Raw genomic sequence first — 23,201 nt, 5'->3', positions numbered from 1 at the left:
ATGGGATGCCTGCATTTTCAGACTTAGCACAGGCGAACCGTAGCCGGAGCCGCAATGGCAAGGCCAAGAAGTGCCACCGCCCACCCCAGTGACCATAGACTGTAGCCCCTACTGTAGCATAGTCCTCCGAAGTAATCCGGAAGTGACGCAAGCTGTACCTCATTGGTCCAGAACAAATATTGGCACTGTGCCCAAATGACGCAATAAATCATGAAATCGACCCATGGACAGTCATAAGACCAATAAAATACACATATTATGACTATTTGTTCTTGTGAGAAAAAATTATTGACTTTGTATTTTGATCGCATTTGTACCGTAGACTTACATGGAAACCGGATATGAAAACACCTATACTGGAGCCATCCGTAGTGGCGCTAGTGAGCAACCAGGAACTACAACACCAGGAAATGAGCTTCAAAAACGAAGTCTGGTTTTGGCCGCTTGAGTGCAACTTCAAAATAAAGTTAGGTCTGCATATTAAACAAAGTCAGGGCTGTATGCTTACTTTTTTAGGTGGTAGCACTGGTGCTAGTAACCTAAAAATTTCAGTAGCACAAAGAAAAATTTAGTAGCACACACAGGTGGCGGTCAAACACGTTTTATTGGTCAAAATTCATTTGATATTGGTCAAAAAATTAATTTACTGTTGACTGGCATTTGAACTGTAGTATTTTCAAATCATTCAAGCTTTATTTGCACGTGCGCTTTACTTTGTAACAGCAGAGCAGACGGTCTAACAGCTGCTTACTTTTCAACCTGTGGCCACAAATTAAAGCATTTCTAGAGGTGTTTCTCTGACATGAACATGTAACTATTCTTTAGTATGAACTCCAAAGTGTATTAAATGTCACATCTACATGCATACAGACAAAATGAATTGAATAAAACATTCTTGAAGAGTGTGACATACAGTATTTATGGAACATGAGCTTTTTCCTTTTTCACAAACCATCTTAGCTCAAAATACAGGTCTGCTTTACCTCAATCTTACAAAAATCATCAACAAAAACAAACCTTTTACAACCTCAAAGTACATGTAAAACTGATGTTTAGCTGTCACATACTATTATGAACTCACACAATCATTTTCAGTTGAAGAAAATGTCCCGATGCAGCCAATCAAAACATAAACAAAGCCAGCAAAGGGGCCAAAGTGTTTCAACACAGGAGGAGCCTAACACCAATCATGTAGCCGGCAGGGTGGCCTAGTGGTGAGAGCGAATGTCTGAATGGTTCTTTACAAAATAAAAAACAAAGCAAAAATATAAAATATTAACTACCGAAGAGTACCTTTTCATCTTCGTTGATGTCTGAATAGTTTAAAATCTTCTTGTGGTTGTTGTTCATGTTGTTGTTAGCTGGCGTAGCTCGAGACAGAGCGCAACGCGTCATACTCTGAAAACCACGCCCACTGGAGGGGAAAACAATTGGCGCCACATATGCAACCAAGGGCTGAAACGCTAACAAAATGCCCGTAGCTAGCTAAAAACGTTAGATTTAAACATGTCAAAGGATTATTTTAGCACCCTATGTCTACCTGCATTAGTCTAGCTCTAGCTTGCTACTTCAGTGTAGCGACAACGTTATAACGGTCTCTGAAAAACGGCATTTGCCTTTGGCTCGGGGGGCTTCTGGTGAAACTGATGCAGAAATTAACCGTAGTTTAAACATGGCAGCTAGAACTTAGCTAACGTTAGCTACTTATTACCTGCAATTTTATTAACGCTAGCTAAGTAGCTATCATTTTAGCCATCTACAAGCTTGTTGAAACAACGTCGCTAGCCATCTCCAACTTATTTCTAATGACAGTAACGTACTGTAGCCTGTAGCTAGCTTGCTAGCTGACACGCCACTAGATTCCAATGTTAGGACAGGTTTTTCGGTTCGGCAGCTTATAAAAACTTAGTTCTGGGTTCTTTACCCATTTGGTAGTGCATCCCACCACACACCAGCTTTTAGGCATTTTTCTGTTGTTTGCTAGCAGACAAAAGTGACAATGCACCTTCACGCAATACAAAGTCAATAGAGAGCGATGAATTGTTTTCCCCTCCGGTGTGGGCGGGACGTAATTGCGCTCTGTCTCTAAGGCAGGATCGTTTACCAGGAAATTATGGAAAATGTTGTTTTTTTAGCAGTTCCATTGTCATGGACATTAGACACTTCGAAACACATTTCCCATGAAGCATTGCTCCAATAGAGGGCGGTTACTTGTCCAGGACAAGAAAGAGTAATGTTTATTTCGCTGATTGGTACCAGCGCAACCCACTCGCAACTCACTCACACACCGAAAATTTTCTTTTCATTGCATTCACTTACGCATTCACTCCGTGGTAGCATTCAAAGAAGCTGCACCTAACGAAATCTTCTCAACGATTTTTTGTAATTTGTTGGAAAATACTATTATTATTGAGGACTTCTGGGCATAGCTAAGCCATATGTTTGCTGATAGGTCTAGCTGACATCGTTTTCTGGTGTAAGACATAAGCGCATAGAACTGTATTGATTCACTGTCTCTGTCTATATCTACTGAAAACAGATACGATTTCATCATTGCTATGTAAGTATTGCTGCTCAAAATATGTCGTTATATACGTTATTTTTGAAATTGAGTGTCTTTAAATAGGTTAGTGGTATTATATAATGAGGATATTTCACACTGTAATGTAAGCCTTCGTTGGTAGTCTAGTAGTTTTTGTGACGCATGCAACAGTGATGACGAGAGTGTTGGAACATTGCCAAAACGTGGTGGACGGTTGAAAATTGTTTTTATGTCATCCCATCCCCTTACAAGAAAACATACGAGAGTACAGAGTATAGAAATACATACAAGTGTTAATTATTACACATTTAGGTACTGTACAGCATTATATGACAATATTTTTGCATTATTTTTAAATCTGACATCAATGTTTCATCTTAAACCTTCATAAGCTTGTAATTCCCACTTGAAAATGAAGCAACAGTGAGTTTTTTGAGTCAAAACAGTTGATTTGTAGTGAAATACGTGAATATGTTGTGACTTACAGCAATGCATAATTTAGACATTTTGGGTGGATTTGGAGATGCTGGGTACACTGCTTAGTTTTTGCTTTATAGATTTTTAGTAGTTCTACATATCCACCCTTAGATTTTATTATGTATACTTTAACGTGCTGTGTATATGCAATCTCTCAGTATTTCATTGAAAACTAAAAAATAGCAAATTCATTTTAGATTTTTTGCCTAAACAATTGCATTTGTGGCACTTTATTTCTTCCAAAATTATGAATATAAAGTAATCTAAGCTAGTATTGTAAATGGTACAAATGTCTTGTCTTGTGGTGTTCACATCTGGAGTTTTAAAGCTTTAAATAGGGTTCCCCCTAAATCAGAATCAGAATCAGAATCAGAATCGTATTTTATTGCCAAGTACATTTGCACATACGAGGAATTTGTTTTGGTCAACACACCGAGGCAGCCATCTGCGGCGCCAACTTATTAGATGAGAAATGAGAGAACAGGAGGAAGGAGGAGGAAAAAAACAGTCCTTTCAATGAAACGAGAGGGCACTCGTTTCATTGAAACGAAGAAAAACCTCAGCACATAGCAACATCATAAAAACATTACAAACATTACAAACATTACAACAAAACTCGAAGACTTGCACATGTGGTAGGGGGGTAGGGTGTCGGGGAGGGGAAGTGTCGCAGCACAGACACTGGGGGGAGCGCGCAGCCGCTCAGGCGCATCGCATCAACCCTCAGCAGACTGCACTGTAACGGGGGAGGGAGGGGGGGTGGGAGCCAAGAAGACGTTGAGTAGGAGGTGGTGTGTGTGTTATGTATCTTCGTGTGCGTGTGTGTGTAAGTCCATGGACTTCATCTCCACCACAGTCTCAACATTGTCTCTGCCGTCTGATACTGATGACGAGGAGACGACCTCGAAGAGTCCTGATCCAGAGACAAAGTTCCATAGGAGCAGGGAGGTGGGGGTAGGGCCGAGCATCTGTCTGCATAACAATCCAGGAGAGTGGAGAGATATCAGCCTTCCAAGGCCGATGTGGGGGAGCCAATGAGGATAAGGATTGTTTTGGGTTCAGGCAGACTTCTGCATTTTTCGTCTACCTTTAGTCCTGTGGTTCTCTCAGCGTTGTTCCAATCATCCGAATTAGTGGCCCATTTCAGTGAGCCGACCGACAACTTCTCCAAGTTGGTATCCGTCATGCGAATTTGCGATCCAATCGCATCCAGTTTGCGATTGAGCTCACAAATCGCTTGAGTCTGAGTGTTGACAGCCCTGCCCGTTCCCTCAATGGCGGGCAGCTTCCCAATTAGTGCTGCCAACGCCTTTGGCATTTTGCGATAAATCAGGATGCTGCCAGCTCCAAACAGCAGAAAGCCTGTTATCATAATTCCAATCAAGATGTCTTCAACATCCTCAACGGAAAGGATCGACAGGCACACGACCCTCCACTCGTTCCAGGAGTCCATCGTGTATCCGGCTGCAAACGTTCCGTCAGGGCAAGAGGGCTCTCCCTGACCCGTTCTTCTCGTCGAGAAAATACTATCAATTGCGTTGAGAGACCAGTTGATCAGATCCATGCTTTTAGGTTTCGGAGAGAAATGCAGAGAGAGGCTCTGGATAGTTCAGACAGACGCAGCACAAGACAAGAGAGCAGCAAGCAGGGGCAGATAAGGGCAGGGAGGGAGCAGAGGAAAAAGCGTCCGCCTTCGTTGAGAGCAGGAAGAGTTGCATGGGCAAGAATTGGCCAGATTTGGCATGTGCGCTAAGGGGTTAATATAAAGTGTTGTCATAATCATTTTACATCAATCTAATATTGCAGAAGAGCAAACTATGCCTACTAAAGATCATCTGCTAATCTCTTTAAGAGTCAAGACGAGACCTTTTGATAGTTTCAATAAATACGTACATATAGGCTACAAAAGATAAAATAAAGAGCATCAATCGGGACATATAAGCCAGTCTGGGACTTGGAAGCCCAGGAAAAAGGATATAGGCTACATATGGGTGAATTATTTTGTCCTTATTGAAACAAAGGTCTAATGTTAATTTGTTTTTGTCACACAATATATAGGCAACTGTAGCAGCATATCTACTGATTCCCGCAGACTTTTCTCTGCAGTGCAAAAATGATCATAGATGAAAGGCAAAAGCGCGTGGAAATTGATCATGATTAATTCTATACCAGGTATGCCTTATGAATAGGCTTACCTATTAAAGTGATATGTTCATCTACCTTGATTTGCTGTTGGATAATCTTAAGTTTAACCAAGAAAATCATTATTGGGTTGTTTATCGAAAATCGTAAAACAACATGGTAAGAAAGAAATGTTCTGTAATGTTGATATTTACCCAGTGCTATTTTGTTTCATATAGTAGGTGTGAGCTAAAGGAAGGGGATGTAGATCATTTGGCTATGTTTGGTCATTATGGGCCACCATACGTGTACGTGTGTTTATGGCTAGGCCAATAAACGTGCTCTAGTTCGGTCATGCAAGTAGACTCACTCAACATTGGCTTTGCTCACACGGGTTTTATATTCTTAATAAACCGGTGGTTTGTTCCAAGTCAGTGTGATCATTGACTCACACACAAACAAACTAATTTCTACAGGGTATGCAGTCAGAAAAGCCATATCCTCAGTTAGCTCCACTACGTATAAATTTAAAAAAAACTTTTTTTTCCACAAATTGGATTAGCATTATGGATGGGCCCTATACTTAATTACCATCATGATGGGAATAGACAGGTGAAACGACAACATTCTCATGACATGCTACGCACAGAAACGTTGATTGGATAATTTATTTCTGTAAAGTTAATATTAAACTATCTATGTCATTTTTGCATGCAGATGTGCTACTAGATGCGCACTGTAGTACAACTGTCGATTTGAAAAGCAAAATGTTGGCATAATAAGGCTAAAACTGTGACAGGATGAGCGGAGCGCATCGCTAAGAGACAGCTTACAAGTGCCTCAGACCACCCTTTTAAAGGTATACCTTAGCTAAGGAGGCGCTGGGAAACAGCTCGAGACCTAAAGGAAGACCTTAAGGTATACCTTACGACGCACGTAGGGCTATGGAGACTCTGGGAAACACAGCCCTGACCTGAAAGGGTGCCTCAGATCCGGTCCAGTGGACAGGGTGGTGTCAGCAGGCATTGGGCAGGGTACAACAGGCTCTCTATGATTAACCGCTCCTTTATACACCTAACTTTGCTCTCCCGTTTTGTCTGCAGATGGATGCATCAAACAGCGGGCCATATAAGTTCAAAGTGATCCACAGGTCAGGGGCTCAGATGGAGGTTGCAGACGTCCTCTCCCGCTTGGGGGGGTGGGGGGGTGGGGGGTGGTGTGTGGCTGACGGCCGGATGGCTCGGGCAGTGGAGTTGTGTGGAGGGGTGGTGTGATTAGGGCACCATCTGCAGGCGGAGAGGGAGTGGTTTAGCTGGTCTGAGACCAGGGCACTGGAATGAGAGACACACGTGGGAGCGACGTGCTGTTTAATCCCCTTCCTTGTGTAGTTTGTGGGGAGAAGGACTGAAAAACATTATTCCAGTGTATTAAATAATTCAAATGTACTATTAGATGTGACTACAACAAATTATCAAGTTCACTGTATATTCACATTTTCACTACTTCGCTGGTTTGAGTTGCCATTAATTTAACAGAAGTGAGAAGTCTGAGGAAATCGCAAAGACCTATGGGATAGCCTTCCAGCTGAAGGATGCATCAGATGTTGCCTTCAAATTTAAGCAAAATAAGGCACCTTAGAAGGACCCTTTTTATGACGACTTCAGTTTTTGACATGCCTACGAAGGAAAAGTGTGGAAAAATAGTGAAAATGCTGTCTTCAAATGCTGCCTTCTAAGACAGCTGAAAAAGTTTTTATATTAGTTTGTTACCCATCTGTATTTATTCACTGTAGTGTGACATTGGGCATATAATTAGTTCTAGACGTGTCTCAATATGCTGTAACCCTGATGGTGCGTTCACACAGCGTGCAACTCGTCAAACAGGTTGTCGGAAGTCCATTCATTCTCTATATAGCTGAACGACACTCAGCAACATGAGCAACTGGGCAACTGAGCAACCACAGTTGCCCAAAAAATGTTGCCCAGAGTTTAACTTTTTGCGGGTGTTGCTCATCAACAGCCAATCAGAGTTTCAGGCTTCCTATTTATTCCAAACAATATGATACCATTTTGCAAAGTATTGTTCTGCTCAGTGAGGAAAAATGGATGAATAACTTATCCTTATGGTACAATTGCACCCGGTGTTATACAACATTTTTGAAAAAAGATTACAGGGACAAGCGTCTGAAAATGACTTGGATGGAAGTTTCAGCTTGCTTGATAGTTAGCTAGTGAGGGAGATAGTGATTGCTAGCTAGGCAACTAACTAGTGAGAAAGATATGGAGAGATCACTAGCCAGCTAGTGAGAGGGACAGAGAGGTCGCTAGCTAGGTGGCTAACTAGTGAGACAGACAGAGAGCTATATGGCCAAATATTTATCAGTGTCCTGACATAGCTATAGAAACAAAATGAGATGGTATGTGGCTATATGGCAAATATAAGTCTTTGATGAGGCTGTTATTTCTCTTCAATATGTAGTTACCCGAGACCACTAAGGCTGAAGCCACACTATACGCAGCGACTGCCGCCTGTCGCCGCGCCGCGTCCCCACAATCGGCTGTTTGTGGGCGTGTCACCTATATTTGACAGACAGTTGTGTTCGTTAAATGTTGACCGGGTTTAATATCGTGTTTCATATTCATTGTCATGTCTGAATAAAAATTATTTTTGCAGTAACCTAGATCTGAAAGATGTTAGTCAGCTGTCTAGCTAGGCTGTTTAATGTCTACAACCAACAACAAAAACATTGTCTGGCTAATTAGCCAGATAATGCCTTCAAAGTTATATTACATTACATTACATTACATTACAGGCATTTGGCAGACGCTCTTATCCAGAGCGACGTACAACACAGTGTATAACCATAACCAGGAACAAGTATGACGAAACCCCTAGAGAGAAGTACCGGTCCAAGTACAGGGAACAACCGCATAGTTCAACTTGGACCCTGATGGTTAAACTGATTAACACTAACAACGAGAACGGCAACAACGCAATCTATGGAAAAATAAAAATAAAAATAAATAAAAATACAAGTAGTCGTTAAGACAGTTGATGCGCCTAAGTCACCTATATCTGGTTAGCTAGCTAGGTGGCTGGTAGAAACGAACAACTAGCAACTCATACATTATGAAGATTTTTTTTGTTTGTTACTGTTTGTTGTTACTCACTATGGCTAGACATTAGACAGCCTAGCTAGGCAGCTTATTAACATTTTTCAGAGCTAGGTTACTGCAAAAATGAATTTTATTCAGACTGGACAGTGATAGTAGCTAACGGCGATAACTACATTGCAGAGCCACCGACAATTTCAGAGACTTTTCTCCACGCTACTTCCTCTTATCAATGTCTCTGTAGGAGATTTTATTAAGTTGGGAAGGCCGATACGGAAATTACGAGTTAGGTCCTCCATTGTGGAACAATTGCATGTGGAACTAAAATTAGAAAAAAATTGGGACAATTTACTTGACGGATCATTAGATCAAATCTGATTGGTTACCGCGACGCGGCGAAGGGGTCAAAGTTGAATTTTTGCCATCTCCCCCGCGGCTCGCTGCCTCTCGCCGCGCCGCCGGCAATCCCAAAATGCCTTGCGGGGTCTGGCCGCCACCCCTCATTCAAAATGAATGGAGGCGGCTCCGCCGCGCGGCGGGGCCGCGTATAGTGTGGCTTCACCGTAAGAGGATACAACAGGAAGCTCCTGCCCCTCCCTCAGCCTAGTAAACTTGAGCAACCCGTCAACCGAGGTGCTCGCTGTGTGAACGCAGGGTGAGACATCCCTGCCTGACCCTCCTCTATGTGATATGACCCATTTGTTTACCTTACTGTGTACCGAGGCGTAGTGATCTTTTCTTTGGAGACACTTTCTCATACCTGCTTGTCTGCACTTACAATATCAACGGGAGAGGATGTGTAGAAGTAATAATCAGAAATGTCTTTGTTTAAATGCTAGAAGTATAAAAAAGTAATTTATGGAACTTGAGGTTGCTATGAATAGGGGGTGTTGTGACATAGTTTTGATTACAGAGACATGGCTTGGAGATGAAGATGTGGATGAATATAATATAGAAGGGTACAAACTCATTAAGAAGGATAGATCCAGTAAGAGAGGGGGGTTGTACTTTCTATGTAAAATAAAATTTTAATGTGCAGAAAATTCCAGAAATTGACCCGCTTATGCCTAGTGAGGATACTTGGATAAAGCTCATAGGGGAACATGAAAAGGGCCTTACGGTTGGAGTGTGTTACTAACTGCCAGCTTCAGACAGTAGTGTGAACTCAACGCTCTTTGGGACAATAAAACAAGCTTGTCAGGATTATGAGACTATTATTATGGGTGACTTCAGTTACCCTGCTATTAACTGGGAAATGATGACCGACAAGGAAAAAGCGAGGAAGAATTTCCAAATGTTATAAATGACCTTATTTGGACAGAATAGCAAGTCAGCCCACAAGAGGGAAATCAATTCTGGATCTGGTGCTAAGGAACAATCCGGACAGAATTTGTAGCCAGGTAATTGGGACCAGCGATCATTCTGCAGTTAGATTTGATGTTTTACGGAAAATTAACAAGGCCTCCTCTATGGCCAGAATTTTAAATTTCAGACGAGTCAATTTAAAAAAGATGCGAGAAAATGTAAGTAATATTGACGGGGTGAAATAGTTAAGAGTTTGGAATCTACTAAAGTAATCCAAGAAGATTTAAATAAAATACAGAAGTGGGCGGAAACCTGGCAAATGAAATTTAATATAACCGAATGTAAAGTTCTGCATGTGGGAAATAAAAACATTCGGCAGGATTACTTTATGGGAGGAACAAAATTGGAATGTGCTCAGTTTGAAAAAGAAGTGTGCTTTCTTCCCAGTAGGTGTCTGTGACCATGGAAAAGGACAATGTAAAATGTGAGCCTTTTAATCTTACCAAGAAGTCTCTGAGTATAAATCTCACTCCTAGCTCCTGGAATAGATGCACAAAATCCCACAAAATGGGGCCCTTCTTGATGTACTGAAGTGAAGAAACTGTGTTTTTTTATGTCCCTCCAAACAAAAACAAAATCCCCACTCTGTATTTGATGTATGACTTGTGCTATATAAATAAAGTTTGATTGATTGATTGTAAAAATATCCAAAACAAAACAGTAGAAATCAAAGCAAAGAGTTTTGAAAGGTACCCCATAGGATACCTATGAGGAGTTGCAACTCAAATAAGACAAAAATACAGAAAACCAAAACACAGGGAGATCGTTAAAACTTGCTACATGGAAAATTTAATGTGTAAGGCACATAATGTCTCAAAATTTCAAATGAAGCCCAAATCCAGCCAGTTTTAAATGTAGATTGAGCCAATGAAGAGGAATCATCCACTCAGGGAGAGCAGGACTCATCATCCAAGCAAAGAGAGGGCAAGTAAACAGTCTAACCAAAACTCCTCTCTAAAATGGAGATGAAATAATATAACTAGCAGAAATAAGAAACGCGCTAGCATTATATTGTCAATCTGTGCTCCTTCAGAGCTGTTGATGCAAGGATCGTGTCTCAGTTCAACAAATGTGCATGTCTGTGCAGTTGCTGTGACTGGTCCAGCCACCATTAGCACATATTGGTGGTTCATTACAAATGTATCAGGGCAATATGGGAATGGGTACAATGGAGGTGGCCCATGAGGAATACAGATCAATCTCAAAACTCTGGTGCCGGGCACTGTCTCCTCAACACAGCCCAGCCACCAATTATCAAATGCAATCACAACATAAACTCTGATGCTTGCAAAGTCAAGTGACTCCTAAAGTCAGCACATATCAACAAAGGCCAATCAAGAAGGCAGAGGACTGAAATTTTGCAAAATGTCTGTTAGCACTGATCATGTTCAACAATATTGTGAAGAATTGGTGATGTCATACCACTCAAGAGGAGTAATGATCTCGGCAATGACTCAAAAACCGAAAACCCAAACATTTTCTGGAGCTGTTGATGACATTATAACTTTGTTGAAATTTTGATCTATATTGAAATATAGGTTTTTTTCACAGATAAACTTTCAAGATTTAAATCACCCATAACCCTGTTACTTTTATATACTTCTAGCCAAATGGCCATGAAATTAAATGCTAGCAATAACAATTAAATTGGATGATGACTGACAATAACGTTGTCTTAAATTATTGCTTTTGTGTCATTGATTAAAGGTGCAGCACTATATTTATATGCCCTTGTAAAGCTTAAACTCTTTGCACTTTGATGCAAAAAAAAAAAAAAAACCCTCTTGATCAGTACAACCACTAGACATAACAAAAGAAATAACAAGGCTGTCCCCTTCCCAGAGGTTCATGATTATGATATTTTATAGCCCAGGAACTGTCTTAAACAAGTAAAAGAAACTGCAAATACTACAGAAATGGCATTGTCATCATCAAAATGTCTCTGAGCCATAAACAGTCAATCCACAGTTTGTATATAAGCCAGGAAATGTCCATGCATCATTTCCATTGAGCCACCTTGCACAAGATCTCATGCTCTGAAAAAGACTCATATATATGGCAGTATCCTCATGGAACACACAACCTCTAAATATTCATGCTACTTGTGGAAAGCGGTTTTTCAAAGATGGTTAAATCTTTTCTATGACTGACATAGTTGTATCAAGAATGTTTGATTTGTCAATGACAGGTTTTTATTTAAATCTTTCTTATGTGATTGTGTTGCTTTTATGTTTTACATTATAACATTTGCTTAATTGTGACATTACTTTGTAAGGATTCTATTCTTACTATCATATATATTTCATTTTCACGAATTGCAAGATTTTTCTCTTTTTAAAGATCTTTTCTCTTCCGTTGTAATGAATGTTTCATGTGGACTCCAGGAAGACCAACTTCTCACTTATGCGTCACCTAATGAGGATCTTTAATAAACATCCAGTTTCCTCCATAATCTTTAAAAAAATCTCTCTTCCATAACTTTTGACATATTTATTTCCTTTAAATAAATGTCTGTAAATAAAACTATGATTATGTTGTTTTTTGACATTTTCATCTCAATGAGACTTCCTGTTTAAATAAATAAAATATTCCAGAAGCAGACCTAAGACAAAGATTTAGATAGAAAGATTAAAATCAGTGAAACTAAAGCTAGTTATGACCCTAACAAGATCTGTGCATTTGGTGAGCCTTGTGTACACTGTTAGAGTGACCTTCAGGTCAGGGGTGAGATCTCTGGAGATAAATACACTCTGGAAAGAGCACCTTAATATCTGGAATGAGCACTTACTGCAGCAGTAATAGGTACTCAGGAACAAGCCAGCTTTGACATGTGTTAGATGGCAGAAATGTGTTGTATTAGATACACACCTCATCCTCACAATCAGACCACTTCCCTTGTGTCGCATAGTTCATGTTTTAATTGCATGTTTTTACCTTCAGTGAGTCAGTATGATTGTTTAAAAATTGATACTTATGTTCCAAAAAGTTGGAACATGAGCATCAGAGAAAAAAACTCCAAAAGGTTTTTTGCTCTCAACTGCATTGCTTTGTTCCAGGCTTGTACTGGAGAGGTGTACAAGGTACAGTATAAGGCATGATAGGGTAGATGGATGTGTCAGAGCTGTTCACTGTATAAATCCCCCACACCAGAGAGTAGCACACCTCACCTTGTCCATCAGGGGAGGTGTCAGAGATGCCGTGCTTGACCTTCATGTGCCGGCTGAGGTTGCCCTTCAGGTTGAACTTGCTGGAGCAGTACAGACACTTGAATGGCTTGCTACCTGCGTGGAGGTGCATGTGTCCCAGCAAGTTGTACATTCGGTTAAAGGACTTCCCACACACCTGCCAAAACCCAAGCAAAAGCCGGCTGTGAAAACACACACACATACACAGGAACATTTAGGCTGCTACCTCAGTCAATTGTAATGAAAACATGCCTTTCAAAATATGCGATTCCATTGCAATGGAAACGTTACTTAAGTATTCCAGCAGATATCCCATACCTTATACCACCTAATATTGAAATTCAGTTTGGTTTTTAAGTCAAAATTGTCTCAAATGCTCATCACAGAGCTAGCCAACAATTAAATTATATTCAAAACAGAGGTTTACCAATAACGTAGTCAAGTTTTAATTAGACTAGCTACTCTCTATACAGTCATTCATGGACATCAAGCTGACCATTGCAAGTATATTATAATTTGGCTTGCTTGCTCTTACAAATTTGCACTTTATTTATCAAGTCAGACCAATGCACATTAATTTAGAATGGTGATTGAACTTTTGTATGTGCTACAAAATGAACGGCATATATTGAAAAATGGTACACAAGTCCCAGTCAATCAGAATTGCCAAGCTGTTGTATATAGGCCTTGTGGGCATTTGTGAGATGAAAATAAAATTATTTGTATCATATCTGACACTGACTGTGTTTATTGACAAGATAGGCTAAACATTAATACTTATTATGACGGAAAAACTTGGGTACTGATGTGCGCTGTAATGGGTTCATGCATTGTTTATATGAGTGGTGCTGCCCGGCCTAGATGTGTAAAAAAAAAAATAAATAAAAAAATTCCTCCCCATGCTAGGAATCAATTTGGAATCAGGCACATATGCTTTCACTTGATCTGTGAAAAAATAAATAAATATATATATATATATATGTATATGTATATGTATATATATATATATATATATATATATATATATACACACACACACACACACACTAAGGGTGTGCAGAGACGTCATTATCTGTATCTGTATCTGTTCAACCAACAAAATGATCTGTATCTGTACCTGTATTCAGATAGAACACCGGAAGTGGGCATGGTTTATACGGGAAGTCACGTTAAATCTGGCAAATGTTGTATTTTCTAACCTAATATTTATTGGCAATGCAATTGTTGTGCCTTCAAAGAATCAAATTGATTTAATATTGGCATATATTTTATTATGAAATATATGTCCACATCCTCATACTGTACTTTTCATCTCTCTCTCTCTTTTTTTAATTTTTATTTTTAACTAAGGTTATATGAACTGTCTGAACCCCACCACCACCCCCCTTTAACTGGGGGACATTGAACAATCAGAAACTTAAAAAAATGTTTTATAAATCAAAGGATTCTGTTTTGCATTGGAAATAGAAACTATTTACAGTAAAGATGTATAGAAAAATATCCGTCAGTTGAAGGGAATAGTCTTAAATTCCAATGATACTGCGTTCGCGTTTCTTAACGTTACTGCAGTTCGCTAGGGAAACGTGAATTACGACTTTACAACAGTAATTACATAACAGTAAACATTAACTTTTTTTTTTGCCTGTTTTATTTAATTAAATTAATTTTTTCCCCCTACTGAACTAAGGTTGGATAGACTGCAAACCATCTGAACCCCACCACCACTCCCCCTAAACTAGCTGGGGGACACTGACCAATCAGTTTGAACTAGGAAAATTAAGCTTTATAAATCAAAACAGTAAGTGTGTGTAGTGAAATATCTGTCATTGATTAAAATTGAAGATTATATAATAGTTATTGTTAAACTAACTGGTGAAACATAAGTTTGACCTAGGCTGGGATTTGTTATTTTAAAGGGAAGATACATCAGGGTAGGAGGAGATCTGGTTGTATAAAAAGGATGTAAAACATAATGCGAAGAAGCTCTCTATGTGTCTTTATGGTACTGGAGACCTCCCGTAGGCGTACGTACATGAAAAGGAATATTGATTGAAGAGAATAAAAAGGTTATTAGAGGAAATCATAATTTCTAGTCTTTATTCTTACATCGCCGACTCACCCACCGAACCTAAGAAGAGGTTTTCCTCCACAACCCCTAATACACACACACACACACACGCATGCAACATGACCTAAAGTATCTGGACACCTCTTGGTCTGGGGCTGGTTTTCTCCCAGGCATATATTTGCCCCATTAATGTACTGTATGCTTGTACACTCAGGGCCAAGTTACTTGAAATAATATAGAAAACATTGGGCAGCATTGCTTTGGAATACAGCTTGTTCAATTTGTGAGCTAGGCTAGCCAATATTGTATCTTGTTACTTGGCCTAAGTTTGATATCAATACTTTCAATGGCAGGCCTAGATTTTGTAAGTTTGAATTAATGACTTATAAACAGTGTTTTGCATGTGTGAGTAACTTTCCATGTATATGATACATCAGGTTTCCCCTTAGAGTTTCAGTTACACTTCAGTGTACTCATTTAAAGCACAACCATTGCCGAGTACCCAATTTCTTGCTTCGCCAGTCAACTTATGATTTTCTCCCTGCAGGAGTTCTATTTAGGAGAGAGTAGTTTTGTAGTAATAGGGGTCTACATGCCCAACCAGAACATGGACCAGCCAGTGCTGGTTTTAAAAAGTATATTTTATATCACACTGCCTCAGAGTGCTAGCTGCTTTAGGTTGTGTTGTAACACTATGTGTCCATGTGGAAGTTGTGGTATTCCTTCTCTTGCATGGCCTCCTGGGAGAGGCTATGAAAGAGATGGAATACCACAACATCCACATGGATACATGTGAGCATTGTTTCCGGCAACATCCACATGGACACATGTGAGCATTGTTCCCGGCAAGATTTTCACATCCCGCAATGTGAAAGTTCTCCTCGTAGTTCTTCTGGCCCAGCATTTCAGGAAGAGCACCTGGAAGGGAAACACACACACAGCGGCCTCCCAGGACCATGGTTGAGTAGCCCTGCAAGTACAGGAAAGGCACCATACTCACCTTGCACTTAAAGGGTTTGACAGGCAGGTGTACAATCATGTGGGTCTTGAGTGTCTGTTTCTGGACGAAGGTCTTGAAGCAGACATGGCACTGGTAGGGGCGCACGCTGGCATGGATCAGCATGTGCCTCTTCAGGTTGGCCGAAAGGGTGAACTCACGTGAGCACACATCACACCTGAAGCCCTTCATTCCCTGGCAATGGAATGGAAAACATGGGCAGAAATACAATTTACAAATAAAACAGAACTAAAGCAGCAAATATCAGTCTGCCTTTCAGAGGAATTCAATATTTAATCTAAATTAAAACACCTTTTGCGCTTTCTTAAACATCATCATTAAAACATGTAAACATAAATATTAGAACAAATTTTGACAAATAGTTTAAAAAGTTTAGTGTGGAAAGAACACTACAACAACGTGCATCGTGGGACACAGAATGACAGAATGCACTTTACCACACTGACAGAAAAAATCTGCAGCAATAGGACATTGCTGGACATTCAAAATAGGGGATGAAAAACATAAATAGCAATATATGCACAAAGGAGCAGAGTTTTTAGCTGGGCATACCATACACAAAGGAGAAAGGCTCTTAAAGCATTATTTAAAGTATGGCAAAAAAACACACAGTTAATAAACTCTGGTAAGTAAAGCACATGGACACTCAGCACAGCCACAAAGGGACAAAGTGAGGGACACAAGCTTGGGTGAGGGAGAGTTTGTGGGAAAGGGTCCACAATGGCAAATTAAGTACTTGGTTCTGCAGTTGAGTCAGTGTTGGATAAGTACTTCAGTCAGTGTCAAGTCAGTAGTCGATTTGGTACCTTGTGCGAGAGCACATGTTGCTTGAGGTGGTGTATCTGGATGAACTCCATGCCGCAATCTGCGCAGATGAAAGGCCGGATGGCCTTGTGCTTCTGTAGGTGGCTCTGCAGTTGGCTGCGGTACGTGAAGGACTTGTTGCATTCAGAGCACTGGTAGGTGGTGGGGCCCTGGTGGCTGGTTTGATGCCGCTTCAGGTGTGCCAGGCTTGGTAGCTCCATGCCACACTGCGAGCACATGTGGCAGCGCCCGCTAGCGTGCTTGGTCTCGTGCGCCCGCAGCTCGCTGGGGTAGGCGAAGCCTCGGCGACAGAAGCGGCAGCTGTAGGGCTTGATATCGGTGTGCTGCAACATGTGCCTCTTCAGGTGGCTGGTCTGGGTGAAGGCCTTCTTACAGACGGTGCATTTGTGTGGCCGGGTGCCTTGGTGGGTGAGCAGGTGGGTCTGCAGGTGGCTGGGCTGCTTGAAAAGTTTTCCGCAGTGTGGGCAGGCATGTGGCTTAATGCCATTGTGGCCAAGAATATGGGTGACCAGGTTGTACTTGGAGGTGTATGACTTCTCGCACATGCGGCACTTCCAGCGCCTGAGCCCCTCCCCCACGTCCACACAGTAAGACTCATCAATTTGCACATTGATGTCCAGCCGGTCTATCTGCACACGATGACCGCAGTGCTGGCCCTTCCCGCCACCCTCCCCAGCCTCCACCCACACCAGGCCTTGGCTGTTCTCCTCAAAGTCACCCGGACCCCCCATCTCCACAGACTCATATCCCACCTCACTCGACTCCAAGTAGTGGCTCATCTCTGGGCTGTCCTCCCCCTCTCCAGATTTGAGAGGTCTTTCGTCCTCCTCTTCCTCCTGCTCTTCTGCCGGCTCCTCCTCTTCTTCCTCCTCCTCGTCATCCTCTAGCTGCTGCTCCTGAACATCCTCCACTTCTGCTTGGCCCCCTTGGGGAGCCTCCTCGGGCTGTGCTCCTCCCAGCCGGCTTTGCACCTCCTTCTCACATTCAGGACAGCAGTTATTTGAGTGCTCCTCTTTTGGAGTCACCCGGTAGCTGGAAGGGTCCACAAGCTGTACACCATCTCTCGGGACCAGGTCATTAAGCATGTGAAAACAAGGGGGGTGCAACAATTCAGGCTCTGGCACCTCCTCCCCTTTCACTTCTCCCTCACACCCTGGGAGCTGGCCTGATGGGTCCCCAATGATCCTGCTCTCAATCCCCTTTGACTGCACTCCCTCCCTGCTCAGGGGTGTGGTCTGGATTAGCCCCTGGCCTTCATGGCTGGGCTCAACCAGATAGTCACCATTAGCCCCGATGAGCTGGTCAGCATACTCGTAGGGGGTGTCCGCGCCAAGGGTGGGAGAGTCTTTGGTGTCTCCCATGTAGAACCCGTTGGGGGCGATGGTGGCGCCAAAGACTTCATTCTGGGAGATGAGGCCCAGAACAGCAGCTTGGGCCAGCGACAGGACTACGACTGGGTCCGTCTGCGTACTGGTGTCCACATGATGATCCATCACCTTAGAGTAGCATCTAACCAGCCGCCCACTCTCCTGTGTGTCCAACAACACATAATAAGAGTAATTAATATTTTTTATTAATTTCTTTAATTTTACAGTTGTTTCTCCACAATTAATTTCTAAACTGTCCTTAAAAACTAAAAACAATGATTACTAGTTGAGAGTATCGGTACTCTTGATTTCAAATTTCCATAAAATTATGCTTTGGCAGTTCTATGCCTTTGTGTGATCATGCCAATAACACATTTGAATTTGAGTTACCATTAATAGCGCAGATACGTGCAACAGCACAGACAGTCACCTGGAACAGCATTTAAATTTTTTTTTTTTTTGTAGTCGCAGTTCCTGACTCACTGTATTCTCGTAGGGGGTTCCCTGGTGTTCTGGTTGCATTCACAACCTTGCTTTCTTAAACTACCACAAAATTGTTTACACCTGGCTGATAAAATTGCTTCCCTCTCCAACCCAGTTGAAGTGTGATGCTTATTCTGGAGCAAAATGGGTGCTGTGTATATAATACGCATCATTATAATTGTGACCATATTCAAAATAGACAGAAGCACCTGAAACAGCTCAGACATAACAAATCTGGGACCAATGAGTCACAGCTACTTCCCATCACAACCAAATGTGCTCACGAGGCCTATGTATCTTGAAACAACAAAAAAACTGTCCCTTTTCATGTGGCAGGTGTGGATTTCCTTGCTCTGTGCCCTGGACTGACCCAGACTCTCAAGATCTCAGCCATAGACAAAACAATAAAATGTTCACACACTATGATGTACAAACTTATGTATGCATGCATGTCTGCATTTATGAACAGTATGTGTACATGTAGTAATGAATGCTTACACAAGTGTGTATTTGAGTGATGAAGACAGATGTTTCAAGAACTACAATATATTGTCAATTGTTTGACCAAACAAGTTTTGTCCTCCACAGAAGAACACAACGATTAATTCAAATCACTTTTTGGTTTCATGAAGTCTAACTCTCCTATTACTAGTATGTATATGTACAGTGCATGATGTTTGTGTGCTTACATGCATTTCTGTGATATGCAGATCTCTCTTTCCACACAAGCTTCCTTCCTCTTATGCTCTATAAAATAATGACAGAAACAACACCAGAAAATCTACATTTCCTTTGAAATCTAAAATTTCCTTTGAAATTCCTGTTGTAACGGGCATTGCCCTAGGTGACCCTGTCTGCCACATTTGTGTCAGCGCTACTGACAAGACAGGAGCCACGCCATGAGACTGCAGACAGGTCACCATGGCGAGGAGGCCAAGGTGCATTTCATCTCCACGGAACAAATAGTCCCTTATGATACACCAGCCAGAAAACACAAAGCTGACTGGCTGTCAGATTATAGCAACATCATATTCTATTATACATTTGCTTAGCTCATGCAGGGCACCTTACATGTCATTGGTATCATGGAAAAAAACATCACATCTCCTGAGAAAAATTTCAGAGATGAAAAAAGGAGGGGTCTACCAGTGCTTTCAATTTTCAACATAGCAATTCTTTTTTAGCTGCATGGGTTTTTGAACCAACTTTATTAGCCTTGGCTTTTGAGTTGCACGATATTTACAGTATGCGTTGACAAAATGTTCAATGTGTACATAAAAATGAAATAAATAAATGGACATACAAATTATTTTTTTCACAAATGATGTGCAGCTTACACAGTCACTCTGTAACAGAGGATGCATCCTGGCCTGTGTGTCTCAAATACCCCAAGCTCATCCTAATTTCTATGCTGAATAAAAACCAATGCACAAGCACACCGAACCAGGGAAAGGTACCCCAGAATATCACAGGGCAATTACTAATAATCAACCTCTTTCAACATTTGTAAGTGGTAAACTTTTACAGTTTCTGTCATGGCCAAGGGCCAAGGGCTGGGATTTGAACCCAAAAGCCTTCCCACTGACCACTAGCACTACAGTATACCGACATGACTACTGGAGTGGTCATGTGTTTCATTTACATAACATTTACCAGAGAGTTTTCGGTGCTATATTATAGTGCACAAAAGTGTAGTCACGCCCCTTAAGAGGACACATAAAATTGGCTAATTTCCTAGTCAACCGCTTCAAGTAGAATGACGGAACAGACCTGAATATGTGGTGCGTGTATAAAATGTGTAGTTCAGCACACCTATTAACAAAACACAACATGTTCTTACCTGCTGATACAGCAGTGGCTGCAGAAAATATAGTTCCACTAGGAACTGCCTAGTTCTCTCACAAAATAAATCTCTGCATTAATTGTTCTGACTTATTTAACAGTTGGAATGTTGTTCATAAAATCACCCTGAACTGATTATGTTAGTGGTTATTTTTGCTGTCATTCATAACGTGCAGCCATATCCTTTACATTGAACTGGAATGATTTATTTATTTTATGTTTATCCTTCTCAGAATGACTGTTGACCACTTTGCGCAATGCTCTGAGTGGTCGGCACGCCGGCGTGCCTAGATTGCTCAATTCAGACATTCGGTGCTCCTGCAACCAAATTATGAGTTGAAAACACAAACCCTGTGTTATAGCATTATTAGTTGACGATTCAGGACAACTATGCCGAAGACATAGTTTCTAAGCACCACCATTGTCATGCTGGTTGTACATTTACCAAGCACCTCCTCCATGCAGTCTCATCTGTAACTACACCCCCCATGCATGGCACACTGGACAATGGTATCGATCTGAGCATACATGAGGAACTATGTTTTCTGCAGCCACTGCTGTATCAGCAGGTAAGAACATGTTGTGTTTTGTTAATAAGGTGTATGGAACTACACATTCTATACACCCACCACATATTCTTTTACCACTAAAAATTTGTATTTTGATGTAGAAACAAGATAAAGCCAACAATAACCGAAGGTATGCCAGTACAGCTGTGAAAAATACTGCTCACTGAACACTGAAATAAAAATTATACCATGTCAATATCTGCGACTAAATATGGAATAAATATAACCTTACCATTGGTTTTACGTGTAGAGATGTCCCCTTCGAGACTGAGTGGTCATATATTGTCTTGGACAATCCGTTTGTGAAATATATGCTCATTTGTGATGCCTGGGTACCTTCAAAAATAGCTGTGTGTAATACCACACATGGTGTTTATGGTGTTGTTGTCCTTTGTAGTACAATCTGGCTTGATCAACAGCTAATCGATCCAATAGGTGACAGAATATTTCTAACGATGTATAATATGTCTAATTGTACTTTTGGAAAAGCGTTTTATAGCTCAGCGTAACCAAAAGTTTTGTCTCATTATGGCTGCATTAGGCATTCAGTCTGTGGTAGCAGTAAAAGACTGCACCTGGCGTAATTTTATCGATGATTTTCCTCATTTCTTGGAAAATATTATTATTCTTGAGAAATTCTGAGCATGGCTAAGGCATATGTTGCTGATAGACCTAGCTGATATACTGTTTTCTGGACTGGGGAACTGGGGAACAACGCCATTGATTCTGTCTCTGTCTCTATCTACTGAACACAGATAAGATTTCATTGTCCAAATGCAAGTGTTACAGCTGAAAATATTTTGTTGATATATGTTATTTTTTAAATTGAGTGTTTTTAAATAGGTTAGTGGTATTTTATAATGAGGATATTTCACAATGTAACGCAAGTGTTTGTTGGTTTGCTAAGTAGTGTTTGTGTTTAATGCACCAGATGTAAACTGAACAGGAATATTGCCAAAACGTGGTGTACAGCTGAATATTGTTTTAATGTCGCCCATCCTCATACAAGCGAACATCACATACTGTAGAGTACAGAAAAACATATGAGAGTTAATGATTACACATTTAGGTACTGTACTACTTTGTGTGATAATGTTTTTGCATTTCTTTTATCTGATATAAATGTTTCCTCTTAAACCTTCATAAGGGGCACATGTATATGCTTTATAATGGACAAAAAGCATTTATTCATCATTTGAGAGATTTTTGATATGTTTCAGGACCCCTAGATATTTTAAGCCACTGTACTGACAGAAAGCGTGTAATTCCCACTTGAAAATGATACAAAAGTGAGTTTCTTGAGTCAAAACAGTTGATTTGTAGTTAGATACATGATTAAGTTGTTATATACAGCGATGCATAATTTAGACATTTTGGATAGATTTGGTGACACTGGGTACACTGCTTACTTCTTGCTTCATAGATATTTAGTAGTTCAGTATATCCACGCACTTGTGTTCAAGGAATTTTTGATCCAGCACATGTATAGTTTAACCTTCTGTATATATGCAATCTCTCAGTATTTCATTGCAAACTAAAAAATGGCAAATTCATTTTTGATTTTTTGAAATTGCATTTGTGGCACTTTATTTCTTTTTAAATGGTACAAATGTCCTGCTTCATTTAAGCCATTTTTTCAAGTCTCTGTGATGCTCACATCTGGAGTTATAAAGCTTAAAATAGGGTACCCCTTAAATGGGCAAGTATTGGCCAGATTTGGCATGTGCACAGAGGGGTTAAAACAATGACCTGGCAGTTTGTGGAGCTACAGTAAAGCAGTAATAATTTTGTTGATGACATTGTACTGTACTTCAAGTACATTGTAATGTGTTTTGTAAAGCTTTGGCAACATGTATGCTGATCAGGGGTAGACAGTAACAAAGTACATTTACTTGAGTACAGTACTTAAGTACAGTTTTCGAGTATCTGTACTTTACTTGAGTATTTCTTTTTTAGAATATAAAACGCTATTCCAAAAGCAAAATCAGACATGTTATACATCGTTAGAAAGCTTATAGTCTCACCTACGGAATAAATGAGTTGTCAATCAAGCCAAATTGCAGTAAAAAGGGCGACAACGCCATAAGCAACAGGTGTGGTATTACGCACAGCTATTATTGAAGATAGCCGACCCAGGCGTCACAGATGCGCATATAACGGATTGTCCAAGACAATATATGACCACTCATTCGCAAAAGGGACATCTCTACGCGTAAAACCAATGGT

At 40.7% G+C, this 23,201-nt stretch overlaps 1 protein-coding gene across 7 annotated transcripts in view; it reads right to left on the bottom strand.

Moving 5' to 3' along the window:
- LOC135254976 (zinc finger protein 710-like) overlaps nucleotides 1–23,201 on the bottom strand; it is an 88,699-nt gene that overhangs the window by 14,861 nt on the left and 50,637 nt on the right. For 5 of the 7 annotated variants that reach the window (XR_010330014.1, XM_064335625.1, XM_064335620.1 and 2 more), the window contains 3 exons: nucleotides 16,696–18,243; nucleotides 15,872–16,063; nucleotides 12,786–12,960 (listed from right to left, as the gene is read on the bottom strand). Coding sequence is in view for 5 of the 7 variants with exons in the window: in XM_064335620.1 (XP_064191690.1) it covers nucleotides 12,786–12,960; nucleotides 15,872–16,063; nucleotides 16,696–18,243 (1,915 nt within the window). In the remaining 2 variants the exon portion in view is untranslated. Of the gene's footprint in view, nucleotides 1–6,113; nucleotides 6,427–12,785; nucleotides 12,961–15,871; nucleotides 16,064–16,695; nucleotides 18,244–19,253; nucleotides 20,463–23,201 lie in introns of those variants that run through there. The other 2 variants (XR_010330015.1, XM_064335623.1) reach the window with 2 other exon arrangements.

The sequence above is a fragment of the Anguilla rostrata genome, chromosome 5, assembly GCF_018555375.3.
Source record: "Anguilla rostrata isolate EN2019 chromosome 5, ASM1855537v3, whole genome shotgun sequence".
Lineage (NCBI taxonomy): Eukaryota > Metazoa > Chordata > Actinopteri > Anguilliformes > Anguillidae > Anguilla > Anguilla rostrata.
This window is presented reverse-complemented; position numbering and strand designations above follow the sequence as displayed.